We start from the raw sequence: 27666 nt of genomic DNA, 5'->3' as shown, positions 1-27666 counted from the left end.
TTTTACTTACTTGATCCATCTCTCTTGTATTTACCTGCTCTTTCATAGTTATTGCTACATTCCCCCACCCCCTCCCGTTCCCTGCCCAGTTAGAAACTCTTTTCATCCTAATTTGGATTTGCCCCACTATGCTGGGATGCCCACCACCTAGGACTGTGTCCTTGTTGGCTTGGTCTCCAGCGCTCTGTGCCACCCGGGCCCCGGGCTACTGTCCTTCTTCTTTACTCAGCTTTGCTACCCCATGCCAAGCTGTCCTCGTGAGGATTCCCTCCTCACCCCGCTCAAGCTGTGAGATGTCTTGCTGTGCTGCTGCCCTCGTACATGGACATAGTCCTCCCTCATCTGCTTTGGGCTCTGACACCAGCTCTTGGCCATCATAACCAGCTCCCTTTTAATGACTTTTGGACTGAATTGTTTGTGAAGGGGCTTCATGTTGTCTTTTTGAGAGAGAAGTTTTTCGAATATCTGTTTAGAATAAAAAGTTAGTATTTTATTTTATTGATTTTTCTAATTTAGAACTATTTTATTTGAAGAGATTTTCCTTGGTAGTTTGTTATAAACACAAAACGAAAAAAAAAAAAAAAACGAATGCTGTTTGAGTGAGTGCCTCAGAGGCATCATTGTGTTTAAATGAATCATGTGATATGTTTACATGTTAAGCCACACTTGAAATTGAAGACTCAATACAACCTTTTTAAAAGTATCGGTTGTAAGAAAACATATAACTATTCATTCTACAGGTTATCACCTTTCCTAGTGACCACTAAATATGAAAACATTGTAGAGACACCTAAAGAGCCCTTATTAAGTTTTTCTTTTAGAAAAAAAAGACACAATAATGCAAATTACATTTCCCTTTTCTTTACTAGTGATGAACTATGGCATCCATTTGACAGAGCACCACCCAACCCTACCAAAGTCATTTTAGTACCCTTTGCACTCAAAATTGACCATCTTTTACACTTAATCTGTCTCCTGTAGGAGTGGATAAAAATGGTTATGTCAAGTGCAGAAGTGGTGTGTATTTTATATCGTGTTCTTAAAGTAACACCAGAAAATAAGTACTCTTATGTGAATGAAACATACCCTTTGATAGTTATCACAAAGGCAGAATCAACTGACTTTCAGTCAGGACTAGTGTCTCAGTGTCTGTTTCTTTATTAATGCTTTTTGTGGACGTGTATTCCAGGGATAAGAATAAATGCACACGTGAACAGCTTGCTTCTCTCCCAATACCTGCTTCCCTAGCCTTGCTCCTCCTTTTCATGGGATCAAGCTGCTGAGTCCTCAGCTACATTGGCTGCTGCCTAGTCAGTGTTTTTAAATAAACCAGATCTCATATCATCCTTTTCTGAAAAATGAAGTACAGAGAAGACTGGAAAGTAGTGAAAAAGAGCATACTGTGAAAAACCAAAACCATAGGACGTGATGTTCAAATTTAGAGAAGAGCTGGTTCATGATAATTGTTAGTAAGTCATAAAATAGGGGACAGATTGGGCCAGGACTGAAGAGGCAGAAAGGCCAGGGAGCCACAGCACACCTGACAAAAGTGGGGATCTTCTAGATGGACAGTCTAATTATGACCATAACGGCAAACATTTTCACAAGGTTGTAACCTCTTCAAGGCCAGGAGTGGTGGCTTACTTACGTCTGTATTCCCATTTCTTAGCACTTTTTTGCACATGATAAACATTTAATACATATTTTTGGGAACCAGGGAACTGAGCTGAATCAGCTCACTGCTTTCAAAGCCATTTTGGGTGGTGTCGACTCACGCAATTCATTCACTCCTCTGCCTAAGGCAGGAATGACAAACAGACTTCATCTCACTCTGATGAACTGTAATGGATGCCTGTAAGCATTAGTGACACAGATTTTGAGGGGATTTCCCTGGCAGTCCAGTGGTTATGACTCCACGCTTCCACTGCAGGGGGTGTGATTTCTATCTCTGGTCGGCGAACTAAGATTCCCCCCCAACCCCCCCAAAAAGAGAAGCATTAAAAAAATGACATGGATTTTGAGACCAGTTCCCGGCATGGAGGAAAGGAGTGCCACTCATTCACAATGCCACCTTGAAAGAATGGTGGCACAGATGTTCTCTTGTTCCGCACCCCTGGTCTAGGAGAAAGGCATCCAGCGAAAAGTTAGTATTTCATAAGATGAAAAAAACGCAAATAACTTGAATATTTCATTTTTTCAGGCAGTTATTGGTGAGTTATAAAAGGATTCTTTCTTTGGCTAATGTTTAACATTTAACATAAAATAATGCTTAATTTGATTTATAATTATTTGAATCTTAATGTACATTGGTTAATGAGCTGTGTTTGAGGATATTAGAAAACAAATAATTTACATCTACAAAATAATATTCATTTCTCTTCTAGCTCTTCCACCAAAGCCACCTAAGCCAGTGACTTCAGCCATTACAAATGGAATGAAGGATGGTTCTGTTTCTGTTCAGGATGCAGAGTGGTACTGGGGGGATATTTCAAGGTAACTAGAATGGTACTATAATTGAAGTTTAAAAAATTAATTTTTGAGATCAGTAGTTAAAACATTTTTAATGCCCCACAAGTTGTCATTTAAAGATTACCATTTAAAAAACTGTGTAGGAGAACTTTCCCAATTTTCTAAATGCTTTCCTTTCCACAGAAAAAGTGACAGGAAAATCTTTCAATTGTGAATGTGATTATTACTTTTAATACTGTATTGAGGATAGATTTCTGAGTAAATGAAACTTATACATTTAGGTTAGGTACATATATTTTAGGATAAAAGATATTTATCTGTACTTAATTTTTCTTACCTTTCTGTTTCTAAGGCAGTGGTTCCACAATCTTTGCATGCACAAGAATCATGGGGTAGGGTCCAGGAATCTGCATGTATAACCTTCCCCGCTGATTTTTATGCACTCTTCACACACCTCCTTTTGAGAAACAGGACTCTAGGACAGATTTGCTTTTTGGGTAAAATGTGGTTTTGGAAAGCTTTGAACCTAGAGAAGGAAAAAAAAAAATCTTTGTGTGTGTGTATATATATATATATATATATATATTTTTAAATTTGAACACTGTATTTTCTTGTTTTTAAAAAGTCCTATCCATTTCTGCCAAGGCAGATTCCAGGTTGCTTGTATATTCCTCAGTATGCTTGTCCTTCTCTTTCTCTTGTCTGTTCTCTCCCATTAACAAAGTAGTTCTCATTTTTTTCTTATCATTTTAACCATCTTTAAATGTGTAGTTCAGTGGCATAAAGTACATTCACATTATTATTCAACTATCAGCACCATCCATCTCTGGAACTCTCATCTTCCCAAAGTGAAGCTGTGTACCCATTAAACACTAATTCCCCTTTCCTTCTGTTCCCCCCAGCCCCTGGCAACCACCATCCTGCCTTCTCTTTCTATGAATTTCACTGTTCTGGGTACCTCACATAAGTGGAATCGTATAACATTTGTCCTTTTGTGTTTGGCTTATTTCACTAAGCATAATGTCTTCAAGGTTTTATCCATGTTGTAGCATGTGTGTCAGAATTTCCTTTTTAAGGCTGAATAATATTCCATTATATGTACATACCACATTTTTATTTATTCATTCATCCGGACATTTGGTGTTGATGAATATTTGCATTGTTTCCAGCTTTTGGCTATTGTAAATAATGCTGCTATGAATGTTGGTGTATAAATGTTGGTTCAAGCTTCTGCTTCCAGTTTTTTGGGCATATACCCAGGAGTGGAATTTCTGGGTCATATGGTAATTCTGTATTTAATTTTTTGAAGAAGACAATATATTTGATATTAACATTGATCAGAAAATTTAAATTTTAGCGGTGTACAAAAAAAGGACCTATTATATTTAAATACTACTTAATTTATATTTTAAGACAATGTGGTCCTATAATTCAAGGTTCTTTTATGCCCTGCCATTTTCTTTGAGTCTTCTAGTATTGTTCCTTAAAGTCCTAAACCAACTCTGCGGAAGGATTTTGTTATCAGTATAAATTCAAATTGGGGAATATTATATTGAAAGGTTGTGAACTGAGTAAATTATCCCCACTCTGATCTTACCCAGCTGCCACTGTTGCTTAAACTTAATCTTTCTAAACAGCTGTTGTTTTTTTCTAAAACTCTACAAGTTCATACCTGCCTAAGGAAGCCCTAAAGGCTTAATGGAAACACTATTCCCTGTAGACAGTTGAAGCCTGGAAGAGTTTAAAAATCAAATACCCTTCCTTAGATTGCATAACATCAAAAGCCAAAACAGAAAGAACACATCTATGGGGAGGAACTAAATGACATTTGACGGCCCCTGTGATTCTATAACCTTAGACGTACCCACCTCCCAGCTATTCTTAGTGATGATATGTGAAGAAAACAACCAACACTTAACGTTTTTTTTCATTTTTCCTATACTTCTGTTCTTCAGGGAGGAGGTAAATGACAAATTACGGGACATGCCAGATGGTACCTTCTTGGTCAGAGATGCCTCAACAAAAATGCAGGGAGATTACACTTTGACTTTGCGGTGAGTATTTTTCAGCATTTTGGCTAGTGTTCTACTAGGATTATTTATTTCTGGGTATACAAAGAGCCCCATATTTTATTTAAATCTTTATATACAAAATTTTTCATATTTTTTATTTAATTTAGATACATAATTTTTAGTTGTTTGGCTAACTGTCCTTTTTCTATACATTTAAATATTTAAATGTAACATTAAAAAGGCAAAAATTTTTATTTTTATGTAGCAATGAAACAAGAAGCCTGAAAATCCATAAATGTAATGAAGTAAGAAGTATACTGTTGACCTTATGAGTGAAGTAGAAGTCATGGTTACAGCATAAGGTTATTAATGATATGCTGGGAATCCAACCCTCCAATAACTCTGTTGTTTTCCTCAACACATACTTCAGAGAGTAAAACACAACATAATTTAGGCTGATAAGGCTATATAGAAGATAAAGCAGTTCTCAGCCTATATCATGCCATCCCTGATGGGTGTATTAGAGTCTCTCATAAGTTTGGGTATATCACTCTTTATATTTACAAAGATGGGATGTATATTTAAATAGATTAGGAGAACTGTATTAGGTATTTCCACATTTAGTTTTAACAGTTAACGTAGCCAAAGGACAATAAAGTCTTGTGTTCTTTATTTTTTGCTTTTTGTTTTTTTTTTGCAAAACGGACTAAAGAAAGGAATAATGATAACAGTAGTGACAATAGTAACTTCCTTGTACTAAGCATTTTACATGCAATGTTTATTCATCAAAACAACCTTTTAAGGTAGGTATTATTAATATTTGCATTTTATAGATGAAGCAACCGAAGCTTAACTTGGTTAAGAAACTTGTCCTAAAGACACTTAGCTTGTAAGTGGCAGAGGACAGGTTCAAATCCAGACTTATCTGTCTCTTTGCTGCCTTTCCATCTTAGTATCTTTAGGAAAAATAATCCCATATTTTATGCTAGAAATTTGGGGTTACTATATCAGTTTCTGGTAAAGGCATTAGGACTTCAGTTGTGCTGAGGAATAATCAGTGTTCTGCAGTGATTCACTTAACGTAATTTTTTCCCATTCCAGTCAGGCTTCTGTCTCTTCTACTCTACACGGACTGCTAAACCAATGGCCACTTCTCTCTTCTTACCTTACCTGACCTCTTAGCAGCATTAGCCATAGACACTTCTTCTTAGAAACAGTTTATTGTCTTGACTGTTGTGATATCACACTCTCCTAATTTTCTTCCTAACTCCTTTGTTCAATATTCCAGGGCTCAGAATTGGGGCTCCTTTTCTTCTCAGTATTTATTCTCCCATGGCTTGTCCTGTCCCATGGCTTTAATATACAGCTTCATGGTGATGATTCATAAACCTTATCTCCAGCTTTGACCCCCTGAGCTCCCAGACATGTATATCCAGTTGCCACTTAGATAACCAGGGGACATACTAATTTTAATATAATCAAAGCAGAATTCTTGATTTCTAACACAACTCCCCCTACCCAAACTGTTTCTCTCTTCATCTTTCCTTTTTTCAGAAACAGAGTCACCATCTCTACAGTTACTAGAGCCACAAATCTTTTTTTCCTCTCTCTCCCTCTGCCTCACATCCAGTCCATCATTAAACAAGTCTTGCCAACTCTACCTCTAAATATACACCTGTAATCTCTTCACAGTTCTCTACCATCCAAATCTAAGCCACCACCTTCTTGCTTGGTATTTCGTAGTTACCTCCTAACAGATTTGGATGTATAAAAAGTGGGAGAGGAGGTTGCAGGATTAGGTAACAATATGAACAAAGATATGGAGGTGAGGAACTATAGAGTCCTGTTCTGTGAGATGCAATCCCATTTGGCTAGAGGGTAACATTTGAAAAGTGGAAAAAGTGGTAGGGGATAGAAGGTTGGAAAAGGGCCATGTTGAAGAGGGCCTTGAATTCTAACATTTGGAGTTTGTGTTTATATTGTAGGGAGGCAGGGGGAACCATTTCATTTTTTCAATAGGAAAGTTATATGATCAGACTATGTTTGAATAGAAAGAATAAAAGAGGATAGAGACTAGTAAAGAGTTAGAAGGCTATTATGAATTGAAAGGGAATGATGATCCAGAATTAGATTTATTCGTTAATCATTTAATATTATTGAGTGCGCACATTGTTCTAGGAAAACAAAATAATGGACAAGCCAGACCATGGTGTCTTTCTATAGTGTTTATATTTGGGAGGAGGTAACAGTAAGGGAGAGGGATACAAATAAACACATAAAAAAGAAGTGCGGCTGTTTGCAGATGACATGATACTATACATAGAAAATCCTAAAGATGCCACCAGAAAACTACTTGAGCTAATCAATGAATTTGGTAAAGTTGCAGGATACAAAATTAACACACAGAAATCTCTTGCATTTCTGTACACTAACAATGAAAGATCAGAAAGAGAAATTAAGGAAACAATCCCATTCACCATTGCAACAAAAAGAATAAAATAGCTAGGAATAAACCTAACCAAGGAGGTAAAAGACCTGTACTCAGAAAACTATAAGACACTAATGAAAGAAAGCAAAGACGACACAAACAGATGGAAGGACATACCATGTTCTTGGATTGGAAGAATCAACATTGTGAAAATGACTATACTACCAAAAGCAATTTACAGATTCAATGCAATCCCGATCAAATTACCAATGGCATTTTTCACAGAACTAGAACAAGAAATTTTACGATTTGTATGGAAACGCAAAAGACCCCGAATAGCCAGAGCACTCTTGAGAAGGAAAGACATAGTTGGTGGAATCAGGCTTCCTGACTTCAGGCTATACTACAAGCCTACAGTGATCAAGACAGTATGGTACTGGCACAAAAACAGGAATATAGATCAATGGAACAGCATAGAAAGCCCAGAGATAAACTATGGTCGACTAATCTATGACAAAGGAGGCAAGGACATACAATGGAGAAAAGGCAGCCTCTTCAATAAGTGTTGCTGGGAAAACTGGACAGCTACATGGAAAAGAATGAAATTAGAACTTTAACACCATACACAAAAATAAACTAAGAATGGATTAAAGACAGACACTGTACAACTGCTAGAGGAAAACATAGGAAGAACACTCTTCGACGTAAACAACAGCAAGATCTTTTTTGATCCACCCCCTAGAATAATGGAAATAAAAACAAAGCTAAATAAGTGGGACCTAATGAAACTTCAAAGCTTCTGCACAGCAAAGGAAACTATACGCAAGACGAAAAGACAACCCTCAGAATGGGAGAAATATTTGCAAACGAATCAACAGACAGAGGACTAATCTCCAAAATATATAAACAGTTCATCCAACTCAATATCAAAAAAACACACAACCCAATCAGAAAATGGGCAGAAGACCTAAATAGGCATTTCTCCAAAGAAGACATAGGGATGGCCAAGAGGCACTTGAAAAGCTGCTCAACATCACTAATTATTAGAGAAATGCAAATCAAAACCACAATGAGGTATCACCTCACACCAGTTAGAATGGGCATCATCAGAAAATCTACAAACAATAAATGCTGGAGAGGGTGTGGAGAAAAGGGAACGCTCTTGCACTGTTGGTGGGAATGTAAATTGATACAGCCATTATGGAGAACAGTATGGAGGTTCCTTGAAAAACTAAAAATAGAACTACCATATGACCCAGCAATCCCCCTACTGGGCATATACCCAGAGAACACCATCATTCAAAAAGACACATGCACTCCAATGTTCATTGCAGCACTATTTCCAATAGCCAGGACATGGAAGCAACCTAAATGTCCATCAACAGATGAATGGATAAAAAAGATGTGGTACATATATACAATGGAATATTACTCAGCTGTAAAAAGCATTGAAACTGGGCCATTTGTAGAGACATGGATGGACCTAGAGACTGTCATACAGAGTGAAGTGAGTCAGAAAGAGAAAAACAAATATCGTATATTAACACATATATGCGGACTATAGAAAAATGGTACAGATCAACCGGTTTGCAAGGCAGAAACAGAGACACAGATGTAGAGAACAAACATATGGACACCAAGTGGAGAAAGCGGGGAGGGTTAGTGGGGAATGAATTGGGAGATTGGGATATCAAATTGTACACTCTAAATATATGCAGTTTATTGTATGTTAACTGTATCTCAATAAAAGTTCTTAAAAAAATGAAATAAAAAAATAAAAAAGAAGTGCGGGAGTCCCCTGGTTGGTCAGTTCGTAGGACTCGGCATGTTCACTGCCGTGGCCCCAGGTTCAGTCCCTGGTTGGGGAGCTAAGATCCTGCAAGATGTGCAGCATAGCAAAAAAGAAAAGAAAAATGAGACTGAATCACATTGTTGTACATCTGAAAGTAACACAATATTGTAAATCAACTTAGTTCAATTAAAAAGAGAAAAAGATAAGAAAAGAGATAATTTTCTAGTATATGAAGTGCTTGGTAGGGAATACATAAGGTTATATGGGAACAGAATATGAGGAAAGGGAATTTCACATAGTTTTAAGGAGGGCCTCTCTGAGGATATGACCTCTGAAAACTGAAAGATTAGAAAGAGCCCGCTGGAAAAGTGTTCAGGAGAGGGAACACAGAATGCAGAGACACTGATTTTGGAAAGATTTGGTGGAGCCAATGAATGCAGAGACTGCTGTGCCTGGCTTCCAGTGTGAACCACAGAGTGGTAGGAGATGAAGTTGAAAGTTGGAAAGAACCAGATGCAGAGAGCCTGATGAGCCATGGTAAGGAATTTGAACTTTATTCATAAGTGCAAAAAAATATATATTAATGAAAGGCTTTAAGTAGGGCAATGACATGATTGAAAGATTGCATACACTTTTACCTAGGATAGTGGCTCTAGGAATGGAGTTGAGAAATCAAAGTAAGAGGCAGTGTGGAGCTAAGAGCTAAAGGGATTTGATAATAAAAAATGTATGAGGTTGAGGAGGAGTTAAAAGTGACTGTGGGTTGAGCCTGCTGGGCTTAGAATGAATGTGCCATTTATAGAAATAGGAGCAGTTGATTTTTAGCTGCTTCAGAACTTCCAGGTAAAAATATACCTAGAATGTGGCTAGAAATTTAGGTTTAATGCTTTGGAGAGAGTATAGTACCAGAAAAAGATTCAAGTACCACCTACATAGAATAATTGGAATTTTAAAGAAAGAGTTTATATAGGAAAAAAAAGATAGAGGCTGAAGGCAAATGTTTTTTAGGGAATAATTGTGTTTAGCAGCAGGATGGAGGCAGAGAAATAGTAGCCTAAGAGGTTGAGAGGAAGAGTAATGTCATAGAAGTCATGGGAGTGTGAAATATTAAGAAGGAAGTGGGGATGGAGGGAAGGGAGTGTGGAAATTTCAGTCACTGCAAAGAATCTGAGCCTGGGTTAGAGAGAGTGAGTAGAGTCTGAATTTGGTAAAAGTCATTGGTAACCCTCAAGTGAGAGGAATGAGAGTGAAATCAGACTTCAGAGAGTAGGCGATGAGAAAGAAGAGGTTTTTCAATTCAGTAACCATTTAGAAAACCAGCAAATCTGGATTTGTAACTATCAAATTTGATAACTATCAAATCCAGATTTGAATCTGATATATGCCAGGCATTGGGCCAGGTGCTAGGATATAAGAAGGAATAGCATGATTCTTCTGTTCAAGAAGATTACAATGAGGGAGAAGCATAGTTAAAAATCCACCATTCCTCAATTCCTTCAGGTCTTTTATTATATATAAATCTATTTATTTATTTATTTATTGGTTGCGTTGGGTCTTCGTTGCTGCGCGCGGGCTTTCTTTAGTTGCGGTGAGCAGGGGCTGCTCTTTTTGTGGTGCAGTGGCTTCTCTTTTTGTGGAGCACAGGCTCTAGGCATGCAGGTTTCAGTAGTTTTGGCACACGGGCTCAATAGTTGTAGCTCGCAGGCTCTAGAGCACAGGCTCAGTAGGAGTGGCGCACAGGCTTAGTTGCTCTGTGACATGCGGGATCTTCCCAGACCAGGGCTTGAACCCTTGTCCCCTGCATTGGCAGGTGGTTTCTTAACCACTGTGCTACCAGGGAAGTCCCCACCTCCTTCCCTATTAACTAAAGAAGTTGCTTCCTGTTTCTCTTAGGACGTGGAAGCAGTTAAAAGAGATCTAATTCCATCATGCTCCTGTTGCTATAGCTGTCAACACCAGTGTGAATACTCTGCCTTTCTCCTTTTCCAGTGAATGACTGTTTGTGTCCTTGTCCAGGATCCCATCCTGTCCCTCTACCCTACTCAAGGACATCACCCTAGGAATTATCTTGTCGTTTCTTTTGGATCAACAGATTTTGTCTCTCTACTGAGCCATTCCCATCAGTATATAAATATGCTATACTATCTCTCACTTAGGAATAATAAAGAAAACTTCCTTGACTCTCTTTCTCTTTCCCTATTTCTCTGCTCCCATTTACAGCAGTATTCCTCAAGACAGCTGTCTATAGGCATTTCTTCTTCCTCTCCTTTCATTCTCTTTAATCCATTACAGTCAGGCTTCCATCCTTACCATTCCACTGAAACCATTTTGTCAAGATCACTTAGTGATTCTCTACTTTGTCAAGCCCCAAGACTGGTTACCCAGTTGATTATTTCCTCGTAATGCTTTTTTTTTAAATTGGTTTTTAGGATACCATTTACTTCATTAATTCTCCTTTCACTTCATTAATTGCCCTCTCTTGGTTTCCTTTGCTGGTTCTTTCTCATCTCCCTGACCACTAAACATTGGTGTACCCCACACTTAGACCTCGGACCTTTTCTCCTATTCAACTATGTTCATCTTCAAATAACATCTATAGGCTGCAGCTCCTGATTTTACACATCTAGCCCAGAACTTTCTCCTGAGCTTTAGATTCTTCATGTAGGCTGCAGGATCCTCTGCTCTTGGATGTTCACTAGACATCTCAAACATAACATGTCTAAAACCAAAGTGTTTTTTCCTCTTTAAACACGTCCCTTTTATATATCCTTCTTCATTCCAGTAAATGACAATTCTGTTCTTTACCTTGTCTCTTTCCCTCATACCTATATCCAGCCCACAGCACATCCTGTCAGCTCTCTCTTCAGCATATATTCAGAGTCCCACCATTTCTCAGTATCTCCACTGCTACTACCTTTGTCCAAGACACCATCATGTCTTGCCTAGATTATTTTAAAGTCTCCCAACTGATCTTTCTGCTTCTACCCCTGCCCACATTGAATGGTCTCATCTCAACCTAGTAGCTAGAATGAGCCTTTTAGAACACAAAATAGATGATATCATTCTGCTCAGACCTTCTTGTGTTTCCCCATCTTACTTAGCAAAAGCCAAAGCCATTACAGTGACCCACAGGTTAGTACATGATCTAAGCTGCTTTTACATCTTTCACTTTGTCTTGTACTACTCTCCTTTTTGCTCATTCAGCCCCAGAATCACTGGCCTCATTGCTGTTCCTGGAACATGCCAAGCTTGCTTCTGCCTCAGGGGTTTTGCACTTGCTCTTCCCTCTGTTTGGAAAACTTCTCCCCCAGATATCTGCTGTGCTAGCTCCCTTACTTCATTTAGGACTCTGCTAAATGTCACCTGAGCAGAGTGGTTTTCGCTGTGTAACATATATAAAATAGCAATCTTTCCACCCTTAGAATGATCTCTTCCCTTTACTCTGCTTTATTTTTTTTCCCAAAGGACTTATTACAAGTTGATATATCTAGTTGTTTATTTTATATGCTCTATCTTAATGAAAAATTCTTTATTCTCTTCATAAAGATGGAGATACATTCCTCATGCTCCTAAAGTGGAAGTTCTGTGTAAGCATGGACCGTATCTAGCCTGTTTATCACTCAGTCCACTGTGCCTCATACAGTTTCTGGCACATAGCAGATGTTCAATAAGTTTTTTTGAATGAATGAGTGCCTTTTAGCTTTCCTCTAGCTAGAAAGACCAGCTTGCCTTTATTGTGGGTATATTATATATATGTGTGGGTATATACACTTACAGAAACTGCATGTGAATAGATGGTCCTTCTGATGTACACTTTATAGGACTAGTTCTTCATCCATCCAAATACTGACCTTCTAAGCATTAAATTTAAATCAGTCCACAGATTCAAACCTATTGTGTTTGACCTTTCACAAATCCCAGTGCTTCATTTATCATGTGTAATGGCATGGCATAAAGAGATATAGAAGCCTATTTTTTCCCCATTAAGTCTGCATGCTGCTATAAGAACAGTTGAGTGGGAATGGTGCAGTATTTTGCTGTGATATAATGAATCAGTCTGCTCTGGTTTTAGATTATACGTTATGGGACTTCCAAAACATTGCCATTTTAATCTTTGGTTATAAATTATCTTTTAAGGGGCCATTGGATATGACTCAGTAAACAAAAATGGTCTAAACTATTCAAGCATCAGATTACATCCATCTAATATAAAGGACTCTTCAAGAGCTGTACTTTGTAAAACAGTTGAATGACAGTTGAATCATTTACGTATTGTGATAGCTTAAATAGTCATTTCCAAGAATTATAAGCAAATATAAAAGACAAAATAGGACTTCCTAGGTGGCGCAGTGGGTAAGAATCCGCCTGCCAATGCAGGGTACACGTGTTCGAGCCCTGCCGCAGGAAGATACCACATGCTGCGGAACAACTAAGCCCGTGTGCCACAACAATTGAGCCTGCACTCTGGAGCCCGTGAGCCACAACTATTGAGCCCATGTGCCGCGACTACTGAGGCCCATGCGCCTAGAGCCCATGCTCTGCAACAAGAAAGGCCGTTGCAGTGAGAAGCCCACGCACCACAGCGAAGAGTGGCCCCCGCTCACCACAACTGGAGAAAGCCCATGTGCAGCAACGAAGACCCAACACAGCCAGTAAAATAAATAAATGAACAAATAAATAATTTTAATAATAAAAAAAAAGACAAAATAATGTAAGGTGCTAGATTAATGACTCAGTTGTAAATCATTCAAGGAGCTTAATTATGTTTGTGCATTAACAGTAAACCCTTGAGTGTTGTGTTGGTGTATGTGTGACGAGTGGATATCATCCCCCTTCATATAGAGATTGCTTCTGTTTCCCTCCACAGGCACACAACCACATATTTTTAGGTCCTAAAGAGATTGTCTCTGTTCTTCCTGGTATAGAATTTAAATTAAAAAATTCATTCAGGAAATAAACAAAAGATACAATTTACTTCTGTTGTTTTTTTAGTGATTATTTTTGCTAAATTTATTAATACTGAAAGCTGTGTGAGTATGTTAACCTTTAGTAACCAAGATATTTTATAGACAAAAGAAATAATTATAAAAATAATATATTATGTATACTTCTACACACATAATATATGCCTTTTCACCCATTCCAGTCTCATTAACATAGTAAAACTTGTTTATAATGTGACACCAACCTTTCATGTCTCCATGTGAAAGTAGTACTGCAATAGAATTTTTTTGGAAAAAAATCTACAGTTGTTGTCTTGTCGTTCACAGGAAGGGAGGCAATAATAAGCTAATAAAGATCTATCATCGAGATGGTAAATATGGCTTTTCTGATCCTCTGACATTTAATTCTGTGGTGGAGCTCATTAGCCACTATCATCATGAATCTCTTGCTCAGTACAATCCCAAACTTGATGTGAAGCTGATGTACCCAGTGTCCAGATACCAACAGGTACGATTACACATTTTTTTTTTAACCAGGCTTATCAGTTATTAAAAAAGAAATCTAGACGTTTAAAATTTCCTGCTTAAGATTTAAGATATTTTTAGAACTTATTTTGTGGCTACTATTCCTTAATAGCTTGTTGCTTGTGTTTATTAACTTTATATAAAGATACTTCTCTTTGTTTCCTGTTTATATACTTCATTAAAAAATTTAAACTATTTTGATGTGATCTAAAAAGGCTGATCTTAGTGTTAACAGAAGGATTTAGTGCTTTTGCGTACTTGATGTTAATGCAGTGGCTTAAACTTACAGCAGAAATACAATTTAAAAATAAATAAATGTGGAAAAAAATCCATGTTTCAGAATTGTTAACATTCTTTATTTCTTCTGTTTATCTGTATAGGATCAGTTGGTAAAAGAAGATAACATTGATGCAGTAGGTAAAAAACTACAAGAGTATCACTCTCAGTATCAGGAAAAGAGTAAAGAGTATGACAGGCTATATGAAGAATATACCAGAACATCCCAGGTTAGCATATTTTTGTTGTTTAGGCCAGTAAGTATGCAATAAGTATTATAGTTATGTCGGATTTTCTGTAATTTTATAATTTTCTGTAATTCACCTGACAATCTAGCTGTCTTAATATCTTTTTTAATTAAGAAATTTAAAAAATTTGTTTTTATTTTTTTAACGTATAGTTGATTTACACATATAAATTCTTATATATGTATAAGGATTTCTATAGATAAATTCTTTTTCAGATTCTTTTCCATTGTAGGTTATTATAAGATATTGAATATAGTTCCCTGGGTTATACAGTAGGACCTTGTTGTTTAAGCTGTCTTAATATTTTTTGTTTTTAATTGAAGTATAGTTGATTTGCAATGTTGTGTTAGTTTCTGGTGTACAGCAAAGTGATTCAGTTATACATATATATGCATATTCTTTTTCATATTAATATCCTTTAATATCAACTAATATCAACCTAGCTTGAAAAATACCAACTTATTGTTGAATAAGTTTTCAGAAGGGTATGAACAATGTGCTCCTGTACATGTTTATCCCTCCCCCTTTATATTGTTATTGCCACTGACTACATTTTTATACATTGTCTGCCCATTGGCATAGATTTATAATTATTGTTTTATGGATTCGTCCTTTAAATCAGATAGAAAAAAAGGAGAGTTACAAACCAAAAGTACAATAATACTAGCTTTTATATTTACTTATGCAGCTGCCTTTACTGGTATTCTTTATTTCTTCAGGTAGCTGTTTAAAAAAAAAAAAAAAAAATATATATATATATATATATATATATATATATATATATATATATACACACACACACACTTATATATGGTCTTTAGCTGCAGCCTGCAGGATCTTTAGTTGTGGCATGCGAACTCTTAGTTGCAGCATATGGGATTTAGTTCCCTGACTAGGGATCAAACCCAGGCCCCCTGCATTGGGAACATGAAGTCTTAGCCACTGGACCACCAGGGAAGTCCCCCTTCATGTAGCTTTGAGTTACTGTCTAGTGTTCTTTCATTTCACCCTGAAGGAGTCTCTCGAGCATTTCCTGTAGGGCAGGTCTAGTGGTAACAAACTCCTTCAACTTTCCTTTATCTGGGCACATCTTTTTTTTTTTTAAGAACATTTATTGAGATACAGTTAACAGACAATAAACAGCATATATTTAGAGTGTACAATTTGGTATCCCAATCTTCCAATTTATTCCCCCCCAACCCTCCCTGCTTTCCCCACTTGGTGTCCATGTGTTTGTTCTCTCCACCTGTGTCTCTATTTCTGCCTTGCATTTCCTCATTCACAGTTGTTAGCATTTGCCTTATGTATTGAGGGGCTCCTATATTGGGTGCATATATATTTATAATTGTTATCTCCTCTTCTTGGATTGATTCCTTGATCTTTATGTAATATCCTTTCTTGTCTCTTGTAACATTTTGTATTTTAAAGTCTATTTTATCTGATATGAGTATTGCTACTCCAGCTTTCTTTTGATTTTCATTTGCATGGAATATCTTTTTCCATCCCCTCACTTTCCATCTGTATGTGTCCCTAGGTCTGAAGTGGGTCTCTTGTAGACAGCATATATATGGGTCTTGTTTTTGTATCCATTCAGCCAGTCTGTGTCTTTTGATTTGTGCATTTAGTCCATTTACATTCAAGGTAATTTTCGATATGTATGTTCCTATTACCATTTTCTTAATTGTTTTGTTTTTGTTTCTGTAGCTCCTTTTCTTCTCTTCTGTTTCCCGCTTAGAGAAGTTCCTTTAGCATTTGTTGTAGGGCTGGTTTGGTGGTGCTGAATTCTCTTAGCTGTTGCTTGTCTGTAAAGCTTTTGAGTTCTCCGTTGAATTGGAATGAGATCCTTGCTGGGTAGAGTATTCTTGGTTGTAGGTTCTTCCCTTTCATCACTTGAAATATATCATGCCACTCCCTTCTGGCTGCAGAGTTTCTGCTGAGAAATCAGCTGTTAACCTTATGGGAGTTCCCTTGTATGTTATTTGTCATTTTTCCCTTGTTGCTTTTAATAATATTTCTCTGTCTTTAATTTTTGTCAGTTTGACTACTGTATGTCTTGGCGTGTTTCTCCTTGGGTTTATCCTGCCTGGGACTCTCTGTGCTTCCTGGACTTGGGTAGCTATTTCCTTTCCCATGTTAGGGAAGTTTTCAACTATAATCTCTTCCAGTATTTTCTCAGGTCCTGTCTCTCTCTTGTCTCCTTCTGGGACCCCTATAATGCGAATGTTGGTGCGTTTAACATTGTCCCAGAGGTATCTTAGGCAGTCTTCAGTTCTTTTCATTCTTTTTTCTTTATCCTTTTCCACATCAGTGATTATCACCATTCTGTCTTCCAGGCTACTTATTCGCCCTTCTGCCTCAGTTAATCTGCTATTGGTTCCTTCCAGTGTATTTTTCATTTCAGTTATTGTGTTGCATATCTCTGTTTGTTCTTTAATTCTTCTAGGTCTTTGGTAAACTTTTCGATCTTTGCATCCAGTCTTTTTTCAAAGTTCTGGATCATCTTCACCATCATTATTCTGAATTCTTTTTCTGGAAGGGTACCTATCTCCTCTTCATTTAGTTGTTTTTCTGAGGCTTTATCCTGTCCCTTCATCTGGTACAAAGTCCTCTGCTTTTTCATTTTCTCGATCTTTCTGTGGCTGTGGTTTTCAGTTCCACAAAACGAAATACTGCTGATACTGCTTGATACTGCTGTCTGCCCTCTTGTGAAGGAAGCTATCTAGGAGCCTCCTGTGTGCTTCCTGATGGGAAGGACTCTATCTGGGCATATCTTAATTTCTCCTCCTTCATTCTTGAAGGACGGTACTGGTTAGAATTCTTGGTTGACAGTTTCTTTTTTTCTTTCAGGGTTTTAAATATGCCTACCCACTGCCTTCTGGCCTCTATGTTTTGGATGGGCCATCAGCTATTAATTTTATTGAGTGTCTTTTGTGTATGACAGGTTGCTTCTCTTTTGCTGCTTTCAAATTCTCTCTTTGTGTTTTAACAATTTGACTATAATGTGAAATACTTGTTTTTTTTATATCTTTGTCTACAGTTTATAATTGTTAGCTGTGAAGGGTTAGTCAGCTATGAGCTATTCCAGTATTACTGTGCTTCATACATTGCTTTGACCCTAAAATTAATGTTCTTAATTTTCTCAGCCCCAAAGCCCTTGATCTTATTTCTAAGCTAGTTTCTGTAAAAGTAGAGACTGCACTGGGAATTTCAGGACTGCAGGAGTTTATTAGGGGATGTTGGCCTGTGAGGATTACAGGTTAGCTATGAGATACAGTGCTAATTTGGGAAAGGTGTGGGATTACAGTGGCCAGAATTGCCATAATGGTCCATTTTTGTATGTGAGATGTTTGATATCATTCATTTTCAGGTTTTCTTTTATTAGTTAATTAGTTATCTAGAATTATTTTAATAACTTTTTCCCCCTATCTGATACTTGTGCTGTGTCTGTGGTGTGCCTATGTGTGTATGCTTTCTTTTTAACACTGCAGATTTCAGCTTTTCCGTATTCCTTTACCTCTTCTAGGTGAGTTATCTGTGATGAGGCTAGTGTTTGAGTTAGAATGGGGGAAAGTTACTGAGGCTTCTTCAGATTGAATCAATATAAGTGGTCAACATTAGGGGATGGTGAAATTATCATACACATAATAGAAGGTTATATAGCTATTAGAATAGTTTTCAGAAAGTATTTTAAAACTTCTTGATTTTTTAAAAGTGCAAAAGTTATGTAAATATGTATGATATATTCAATGTAAATACTGCTGAATTCTATGAATTCTATCACACAAAGTAAAAGTCCCCATCCCCAGAGGCAACTGCTTCTTAGGAATTCCTGATGACCTCAGAAATGCTAATGATGTAGTTTCAGGTAAAGGAGACAGCATCTAGAATTGTTTGTACATGATTTCAGCTGTGGGTGTACCCACTCACCTGAAGGGAGAAGACTTTATAAAAATATGCTGGGATGTCTTGGATGATAGGATTAGAGAGATTTGGGGAAAATGCAGTTAAATTAGAAAAAAGGAGATAATAATAAAAATAATAATATGCATATATTATTCCATAACAAAATGGCATTTCTTTTAAAACAAAATGAAATTATTCTATAGCCATCAAAAAGAATAAGGCAGTCTACATTTACTGATTTTTAGTGGTTTCTGAGATATATTAAGTAAAAAAAGTGAGGTACAGAAAAATACATGTGGTATACTGTCATTTATGGCTAAAAAAAGAATTTGGAAGGTGTTATATATTTAAATATACTCAGAATATCTCTGGTCAGAAACCGATATACTCTCTAGGGAGGGTAATTAAGACAGTGAGAGTGCAGGAGTAGGGCACTTAATCTTTACTATTTTCTTATATTGTTTGATTTATTTTTTCTGTTGTTTGATTTATTTTTTCTCTGTGCATGTATTACCTTCTAAAAAATATAAAATGAACTGAATTGAAATTTAGGAGATTTATTTTGTAATCCTGTCTTTGTTAAAAACTAGCAGTGTCCTGTGAGAGAGTCTGTCTGTGCTTTAAGTTCCCATCTATAAGATGCAGATACTGGCAATTACGGCTGTATTTGAGTGTGAGTGAGTGAGTGAGTGTGTGTGTGTGTGTGTGTGTGTGTGTGTGTGTCAGAGAGAGAGAGAGAGGGGTTGGGGGGAGAATCACGTATAAGAGGTTAGCACAACCATCCCAAAACATTTATTGAATACCTAGTCTAGGTATGAAACTATATTTGACTCTAGAAATACAAAGGGATGAGGCCCTATTTTACAAAAGTGCAAAGTACTCTGACAATATTTGTTAAATATAATGTACATTGGTCAAAATAGCACACTTTAATCCCTTCCCTCTGCATCAAATAAAACAGTGATGGGTTACTATAATTGTGTGTGTATATTCATTTAAAGGGCAATGTGTAACACTATGTGTAATCTCACAAAATATTGAGTAGAAGATTCAGAAGAACATATAATACGAGTGTATTCTATAAGGTACAAAACCAAGCAGATGTTAACTTTTTAATTTTGGCTGGGAACATGAAGTGGTAAAACCGTGAAGAATAGCAAGGACATGATCGTCATAAAGGGCAGGAGACTGTTACCACCAGGGCAGGAAAGGTGGAGTGGGAGAAGGCGGGGCGTCGTGATGCAGGAAGGATAGACGGGGAATTTCTGGGCTGCCGGTAGTGGATGTTCATTTGATAATACTTTGTTAAGCTGTGTATTTTTTATGTACTTTACTATTATGTTATATCTCATGCTAAAAAATGATAAATATTAAAAGCCCATGGCTGTATGCAAAAACAGTGTGAATATTTCTGTAGATCAGAGGTGGAAGAGAAACCCAATAATAATCATAAATGGAACTTCCAGATCTGGAAATAAGCAGACAGCTGAGAGCTTGACCTCCCCAGTAGTTCCTTCTCAGTCTTCTTTGCTGATTTCTCCTCTTTGACCGTGGTTCTGTTCTCTTGTCTAGTTAGTCATTCACTCTGGTGATTTCAAACAGTCTCACGCCTTCATATACCACCTATATGCCAGTGACTCCCAAACGTCTATCTCTGGTTCTTCTGACTTCTTCGAACTCTAGACTCATGTATTCAACTGCCTATTCAACAGCCCCACTTGGATGTTTAAGTAGATATCTCAAGCTTAACATATCCAAAATTGAACTCTGATATTCCACATCAAGGCTGTTCTACCCTTTGCTTTCCCCATCTCAGTTGAGAGCTGTCATATTCTTCTTACTCAGGTCAAAAACCTTGAAGTCTCTTTCTTTTACATGTCGTGTCCAGTCCATCAGGAATTCCTATTGACTTTACCCTTAGGATATACCCAGATATACCCTTCTCACCACATGAATTGCTAACACCTTGATCTAAGCCACTATCGTTTACCACAGAAACCTCCTAACTGGTCTTCTTGCCCTTATCTGTACTCCCTTTGCCCTGATCAGTTCTCAACATAGCAGTTAGATTATACTCGTAAAACATAGGTATGATCATAGCACTCCTTTGTTTAAGACCCACTTCTGGTTCCATGTTTTACGTAGAGTGAAAGCCAGAGTTCTTTCTAAATGCCAGTATGATCTGTGTCCCTCTTCCTCTCTGACCTCATTTCTTATAACTCTCTCTTCCTCACTCTACTCCAGCTACACTAGCCTCCTTGCAGTTCCTCGAATATACTAGACCTGCTTCCTACCTTTGAGTCTTTGCACCAGCCATTTCCTTGCCTGAAACACTTTCCCCCAGAGAGTCACCTGGCTAACCCCCTCACCTCTTTCAAGGCTTTGTTCAAATGTTGTCATCTCAGCGAGGCTCACCTGACAACTTTATTATTTAAAATTCCAGCTCACATTCCAGTTCTCCTTTCCCACTTTACTTTTCTTTTTCCATAATACTTCTTACCTTCTAACAAACTATGTAATTTATCAACGTGTTCTGTTTATTATTTGTTGTCTGTATAACCCCCTAAACTATAAGTTCCAGGAGGGCAGAAATCTTTTAAGTTTGTTCACGTATATCCCAAATGCTTCAAATAATGCCTGGCATATAGTTAGCATTCAATTATTTGTTGAATGAATTTATGCAAGATAATGAACCAAAGCACCCCACCCTTGTCAAGGGCCTGAAGTCAGACTCATGGTATGGACTGGAGTCTTGGGGAGGGCTAACCCTCCTGTGAATGGAGGCTAGAAAAAACGGCCACTATTGCATATGGCTTTGGCTTGTGTAGAGCTGCATGTCTGCTTTCTTGTCGTGACTGGAGAAGGCGCCACATGCTGCACACATGCCCAGTAATGTGGGGGATTTAACAGCAGAATGTGAATTCTGAGCAGCTGATATGAGACTGGGTTCTGATCGTGGAATCCCTGCTTGGGGAGCTGGAAATGGGAGTGGATGGAAGTAACCAAAAAAGCCACTAGGTCAAAGCTAGAAGAGGGCTAATTTCTGTGTGTGAGAATTGACAGCAAGACCTGAAATGGGGCTGAGCAGAGAAGAGCCTTGGAGGCTTGAAGCTTTGGCGGTAGGCGAAGAGAGGGAGGGATCCAGAGGGATCCAGTGATTAGCCCTTTAGGAGATGAGCTGGGACAATGAGTGATAAAGGGATATTAAAGAATTGACCTCCTCTGTGTGTAAGTGTTATAGTGTTTCTAAGTGTTATAGACCTCTGTTTTTTTTTTTTTTCTGTGAAATCTTAGATGAAAACCTAGATTGCTTTGATGTAATCGAATTCTTCCCAGAGAGTGGGAAGAAATGGTGTATCCTGAGTCAGTGTTGGCACAGGGTGAGAGTAGGCTGCATGTGGGGATATTTGGCATCTGGATTACATATAATTAGGAGGCAAAGTGATAGGTCTTAGTGATGGTTTGGGATTAGAGACAGGAATTTAGCAATGAGATCACTGGTGACCTTGGAAAGAGCAGTCTCTGTGGAATGGTGAGCACTGAAGCCAGGATAGAGTGAGCTGGGGTATGAATGGAAGATGGGGAAAGAGGGAGAGCCCATATAAACAACTCTTTTAAGAAGCTTAACTGTGACTGGAAGAGAAATTAGGGTTAAGGAACTTTTTTTTTTAAATGGTGTTACTAGAACTTGTGTGTATGCTGATGAGAAGGAACCTTAGACTGGGAGAGTGAATGCTGAAAGAGGGGCTAGTTGAGGTGATGAGATGAGGTACCTGAGAGAGGAAAGGGAGGTGAGACCCAGAGCACAGGTAGGTAGGAGAGAGGGGGTATAAATAAAGGTAGGTTTACAGTTTTGATGGTAAGTATAGTGGCATTGTTTGTGGGGGAGCTGCTGCTTTGGCAATGATACCAAATACTTTTCCTTTTGCTGCCCTGCCTATCAACACACACAACAGTATTAGTAAGGTCAAATTATTGGTGTTTTCTTTGAAGATACAGGGCCAGAACTTTAATAGGTAATTTCTAACCTTGCAAGGGAGCCAAGACCCTGCACTGTAATTTGAGAATTTTAGAATTTATAGCTAGATATTCAGATGTGGGCATTCTAGTAAGTTTACAGTACTACTTGAGATACCTATGACATAGCCTCAGCTGTGTGAAACATCCCAAGATTCTAGCATCCCTTCTCTGCTAACCCCCTGTGTTCCAGCCCTACTGAGCAACTGCTGATCCCTAATGTCCACTGCCGTTTTATGTATATGTCATGTCATGTCTTCTGTGTGCAATGCTGAATTTTCTCCTCCTACCCCAGTTCTTTAAGACCTAGCTCAGATGTTGCCTCCTCCATGAAGTCTCTGTAAAGCAGTCAGTAACTAATTCACCCCACTTTGTTGCCTCTATCATGACATGAAACAAAACCTTATTAGAGTTCAGAAATCTATTTTGCCTGTGTATTCTGAATCCTGGAGGGCAGGCCCCATGTTTTATGAATCTCTTTAACACCAGATGGTACTTTCTATGTAGTGGAGTCTCAGTAATCTGTTGTTGAAATTAATCAGTGATAAATAGTTGAGGAATTATCCCAAAACTTTTAAAATTGTAAACATTCAGGATTGCAGTCTTTCTAGACCTTCACACATATTTTTTGATTTTCTAAAGTAAATTGAACCAAATTTTACCCTCTTGGAAGATTTTAGGGGACTCATGATTCAGAAGCTAAAGTGTACAAATACCCTTAGAGCTCATTGGAACGTGGAGGACCACTTACCCTAGTGTAAATGGCTTAGCCTTCTGGGCTTCTGTTTTGTGGAGTTTTTAGCTTTTCATCTTATTCTGCATCTCATTTTAGCAGCTATTCCTCCCCTTTTCATTTTCTGCTTCTAATCAGATTTATCTGCTCATGAATCTGTTTAGAAAACGACATGCTTTAGAAATGAAAGTAAGAATAGACTCTTTAGGGCTCTTCTGGAAATAAGGCTTTGCATGTTGGTGCATGAACTCCTCTGCTCTGTCTCTTCACTGCTTCAGCAGCTTTTGGGGGTCAGCGCTACAGTAGCTACAAAGGCAGAACTTCATCCTTGTCTTCAAGATGTTCAGGGTTAATCTCTCTTAGTAACTCAGAGGCTTTTCTGTGGTTCTCAGCTCTATTTCAGGTAATAGTTATTTTTCTTTTATTTTAGGGTGTGAATGTTGTATTTTATCTATAAGTAATAAGGGTAGAAGGGTCTTGTTTTGGCCCCCTTAATTTGATCTTATATGGAATCGTAACTAGAATTGTAAGATTTGTTTTAAAACTAAAATTACAAAAAATACAAAGATAATGAAGTGTACATGTTTTCTTCTTTTATCCTATAGGAAATACAGATGAAAAGGACTGCGATTGAGGCTTTTAATGAAACAATTAAAATATTTGAAGAGCAGTGTCATACACAAGAACAGCATAGCAAAGAATATATCGAGCGATTTCGGAAAGAGGGGAATGAAAAGGAAATTGAACGGTAAATCTACCTAATACCTCCAAGTGCATCAGTGAGCCAAGACTTCTTTTCTTCTCCAGAAATCTCTGTCATGTCTGCTTTTACCCCCTCAAACTTGACAGTCCTGCCACATGGAATTACTTGCTGTTCCCACTAATGGCACTAAGCTGAATCTTCTCTCTTCTGCATTCTTTCTCCATCCTCCTAAATTGTTGACCCCTGCTCATTCTTTAAGACTCAGACACGACTTTCTGAGAAAATTTTCCTCGATTCCCTAGACTGGTTTAGGCGCTTTTTGTCCCCACCCCTACAGCATCTGATCCTGATCCCTACTGTAACATTTGCTGAAAGTCACACTCACTGAATTGCGAGCTTGTTGAGAGTAAGGCTAGTGGCTTATTTTCCCTGATAGTTCCAGCGCGTATTATGGTGCCTGAGAGTACATAGTGGTGCACGTGGAATATTTGTTGAACTGAAAACCACCGACAGCAGTCTGAGAATAAATTGAAGGCAGAACAAGACCATGGGCAGAAAGACCAGCCTGCAGGTTGCAGGTGACTGACTGTCTTTGTGGTCATCAGGTTAAAAGATGGTGAAAGCTTGCACCAGAGCAAAGGCAGGAAAGGAGGGGGGGGTTCATAAAAATGCTGAGGACTTGATACCTGACCAGATCTGGCAGGTGAGGGAGAAGCCAAAGATTATTCCTAGATTTCTGATATTAGTGACTAAGGGATGCTGTAATTCACCAAAATGGGAAGTATATGAGGGGAGTTCAGGGTTGGAACCAGTGAGTTTTGAGGCTCCTGTGAGAACCCAAATGGAGTATCTGAGAAACAGGCAGCTGGTTATTTGGATTTGGAACTCACAGTACAGAAGGATTTGGGAGGCAGAAGTGTACAGGTGATGGTAGATGCTAAGGATGAGATTACACAGTGAGAAGCATGAGAAGTATTGGATCTGGTGACTAAGAGAATATTGGGAACCTTTATCAAAGCAAATTCAGTGGAGTGTTAGGAGAGGAGCCAAATAACAGCAGGCTGAGGAGTGAAAAAGTGGATAATAAAGACACATGAATCGTATGCGAGGGAAAAGCAGAATTATTTCTCATATTAGTACCAAAGTGTTAGTGAACTTCTGTGTGCTTAAGAATAGTGCTGTGAGGCAGTGTAGCTTAATGGATAAAACCGTGGGCTTAAATTCTTTATTAACCATTTACTAGCTGTGTGACTTTGAGTGAGTTACTTAACTCGCTGGGCCTTTTTCTTCCTCCATAAAACTGTGGATAAAACCTCATTGAAATGCTATGAGGACTAAGTGATACACACACATTTATGGTAGAGAAAGGTGTGCGTGCGCTTGTGTGTCGTGTGTGTATCTTGACATGTGGTATCAATAAGTGACAATTATTATTAATCATGAAGAAATAGAGAAGAACTTGTAGTTTAGTTGCAGAGGGAGGTAAAGTATCATGATGAACTTTTAATAGTAATATAAAACTACATATCATTGAGTGAAAAGTGAGTAATGCGGTTAGCTGTTGCCTTAGGGTTCAGAGCACAGCAAAACTTTGTGTGCTGGAAAAGCTGAGGGCCGTCATCTTCTGAGTGCTTACCAGGTGTCCCCAGGCCCTGCTTAGGCCTTGTACACGTATTATTACCACAGTTAATTCACACAGGAACCCAGCTTCTCTCGTTCACTCATGGCTGGATCCAGGGCCCAAACAAGATCATCAGGACTCTCCTCATTCTCTGTCTCTTGGCTCAGTTTTTCTCTGTGGTGGCTTCATCATCAGGCAGGCTTTCCCTACGAAGTAGCGGTATTAGCTGCTGGGAGTCCTAGAATCACATGTTCACAACTTAACCATCCCAGTAGAAAGAGAGAATCTTGTTTACAGTATTTCTAGTAAGAGTCCTAGATTTGACTCTCATTGGGTCAGTTTGGGTATTATTCCCATTTCTGAACAAGTCACTGTTCAGAGGCAGGGAGGCAGGGATAGGACGGAGTGGGACACTCGCATTGGCCAGGACAGGCTGTGTGGATTTGCCTGTGACTCTGAGCTGGGACAGGAAGCCATCCCTGCGGGGAGCCCCAGGGTGCTGTTCCCAGAGGGGTGGGGACAGGTGTGTGCTGGGCAACAACAGCAGAGTCCACCACACTTAGGTGTAGGGACTGTGTTCGCACTGTGGAAAGCTGCTGTGGGGATCCTGTTTTAGCCTTAATATGTCAAATATTTTCACAGAATTATGATGAATTATGACAAATTGAAATCACGTCTGGGTGAGATTCATGATAGCAAAATGCGTCTAGAGCAGGATTTGAAGAAACAAGCTTTGGACAACCGGGAAATAGACAAAAAAATGAACAGCATCAAACCTGACCTGATCCAGCTGCGCAAGATCCGAGATCAGCACCTTGTGTGAGTGTTCTGGGCCTGTGCGGGAGGGAACCACCACCCCCTGATCCCTGCTGCTCTAGAGATGTTAGAGGTGGGAGAAGGGATTTGTGGTTGAGAGCTGGCCAGTGAGACTTAAGAATTTAGGAACGCAGTCCTGTTAGTAGCAGGGGCATCAGAGTCTACCTAAAGTCAAGTGTGTGGGGCCGATCAGAAGGTAAGACTGTAGTAGATACAAAGGAGCAAAGTGACAGACAGAGCTTTGAAAGTACAGATTAATTCATGTTTGCCTCAAACACAAGATCCAGAATCTTTGGCTACATAGAAGAACCGTAGAAACAGAAATGACCTGTCACAGGCAAGGACACAGACAGTGGGAGCCTACAAGTAAGTATACGGAGTAGTCCATTAAAGGGTTTTTATATTTAAGAAATAAAATTCTATATTGAAGTAGTAGAGATGTGTTGATAGCAGGTATGAAAAATGGCACACCTGAGGAGTGATGGAAAACTGTGTGATTTAGCTAGATTTAGGGATATTATCTAAATATATATTGAAAGATGTATTATCGGAACAAGATGTGTGGATTAAGATTTTTAGGCCAGATGACTGCTTCTTAGAAGGAGAAAATCCATGAGAAAGGAAAATATATTAGGTTTAGTTCTATGTAATATGTTTATAGGTGACTTTCATGCATGTAACACACACAGTTCAAACCCTTGGCAAGAGAGGACAGAGTAAAGCCTGGGGTTTTCCATAGACGTCAGGGTTTCTTTGTGTGAGAAAGAGGGAAGGGATAAAATACACGCTTAGAGGTTGGAACATTGGCTGTTGAGTTTCAGTAGAGGAAAATTTAAGGTGATTGTTTTGGAGCAGACAATTATAACTACACTATACTGAGTAGTTTGGTTTTTTTTTAAGATTTATTTTATTATTTATTTTATTTTTTGGCTGCGTTGGGTCTTCGTTGCTGCATGTGGGCTTTCTCTAGTTGTGGTGAGTGGGAGCTACTCTTCGTTGTGGTGCGGAGTTTCTCATTGCGGTGGCTTCTTTTGTTGCAGAGCACGGCTCTAGGTGCATGGGCTTCAGTAGTTGTGGTGCTGTGGGCTCAGTAGTTGTGGCACACGGGCTTAGTTGCTCCTTGGCATGTGGGATCTTCCCGGAGCAGGGATAGAACCCGTGTCCCCTGCATTGGCAGGCG

The 27666-nt window shown here is 38.5% G+C and overlaps 1 protein-coding gene across 4 annotated transcripts in view; it reads left to right on the top strand.

Moving 5' to 3' along the window:
• Positions 1-27666, top strand: part of PIK3R3 (phosphoinositide-3-kinase regulatory subunit 3) — a 98053-nt gene that overhangs the window by 55464 nt on the left and 14923 nt on the right. For all 4 annotated transcript variants that reach the window (XM_057709579.1, XM_057709588.1, XM_057709608.1 and 1 more), the window contains 6 exons: positions 2385-2493; positions 4425-4523; positions 13972-14152; positions 14550-14675; positions 23952-24094; positions 26313-26489. In XM_057709579.1, coding sequence (XP_057565562.1) covers positions 2385-2493; positions 4425-4523; positions 13972-14152; positions 14550-14675; positions 23952-24094; positions 26313-26489 — 835 coding nt within the window. The remainder of the gene's footprint in view (positions 1-2384; positions 2494-4424; positions 4524-13971; positions 14153-14549; positions 14676-23951; positions 24095-26312; positions 26490-27666) is intronic.

The sequence above is a fragment of the Hippopotamus amphibius genome, chromosome 1, assembly GCF_030028045.1.
Source record: "Hippopotamus amphibius kiboko isolate mHipAmp2 chromosome 1, mHipAmp2.hap2, whole genome shotgun sequence".
Classification (NCBI taxonomy): domain Eukaryota; kingdom Metazoa; phylum Chordata; class Mammalia; order Artiodactyla; family Hippopotamidae; genus Hippopotamus; species Hippopotamus amphibius.
Note: the sequence above shows the minus strand (reverse complement) of the source record. Positions and strands in the feature narration are given on the sequence as shown.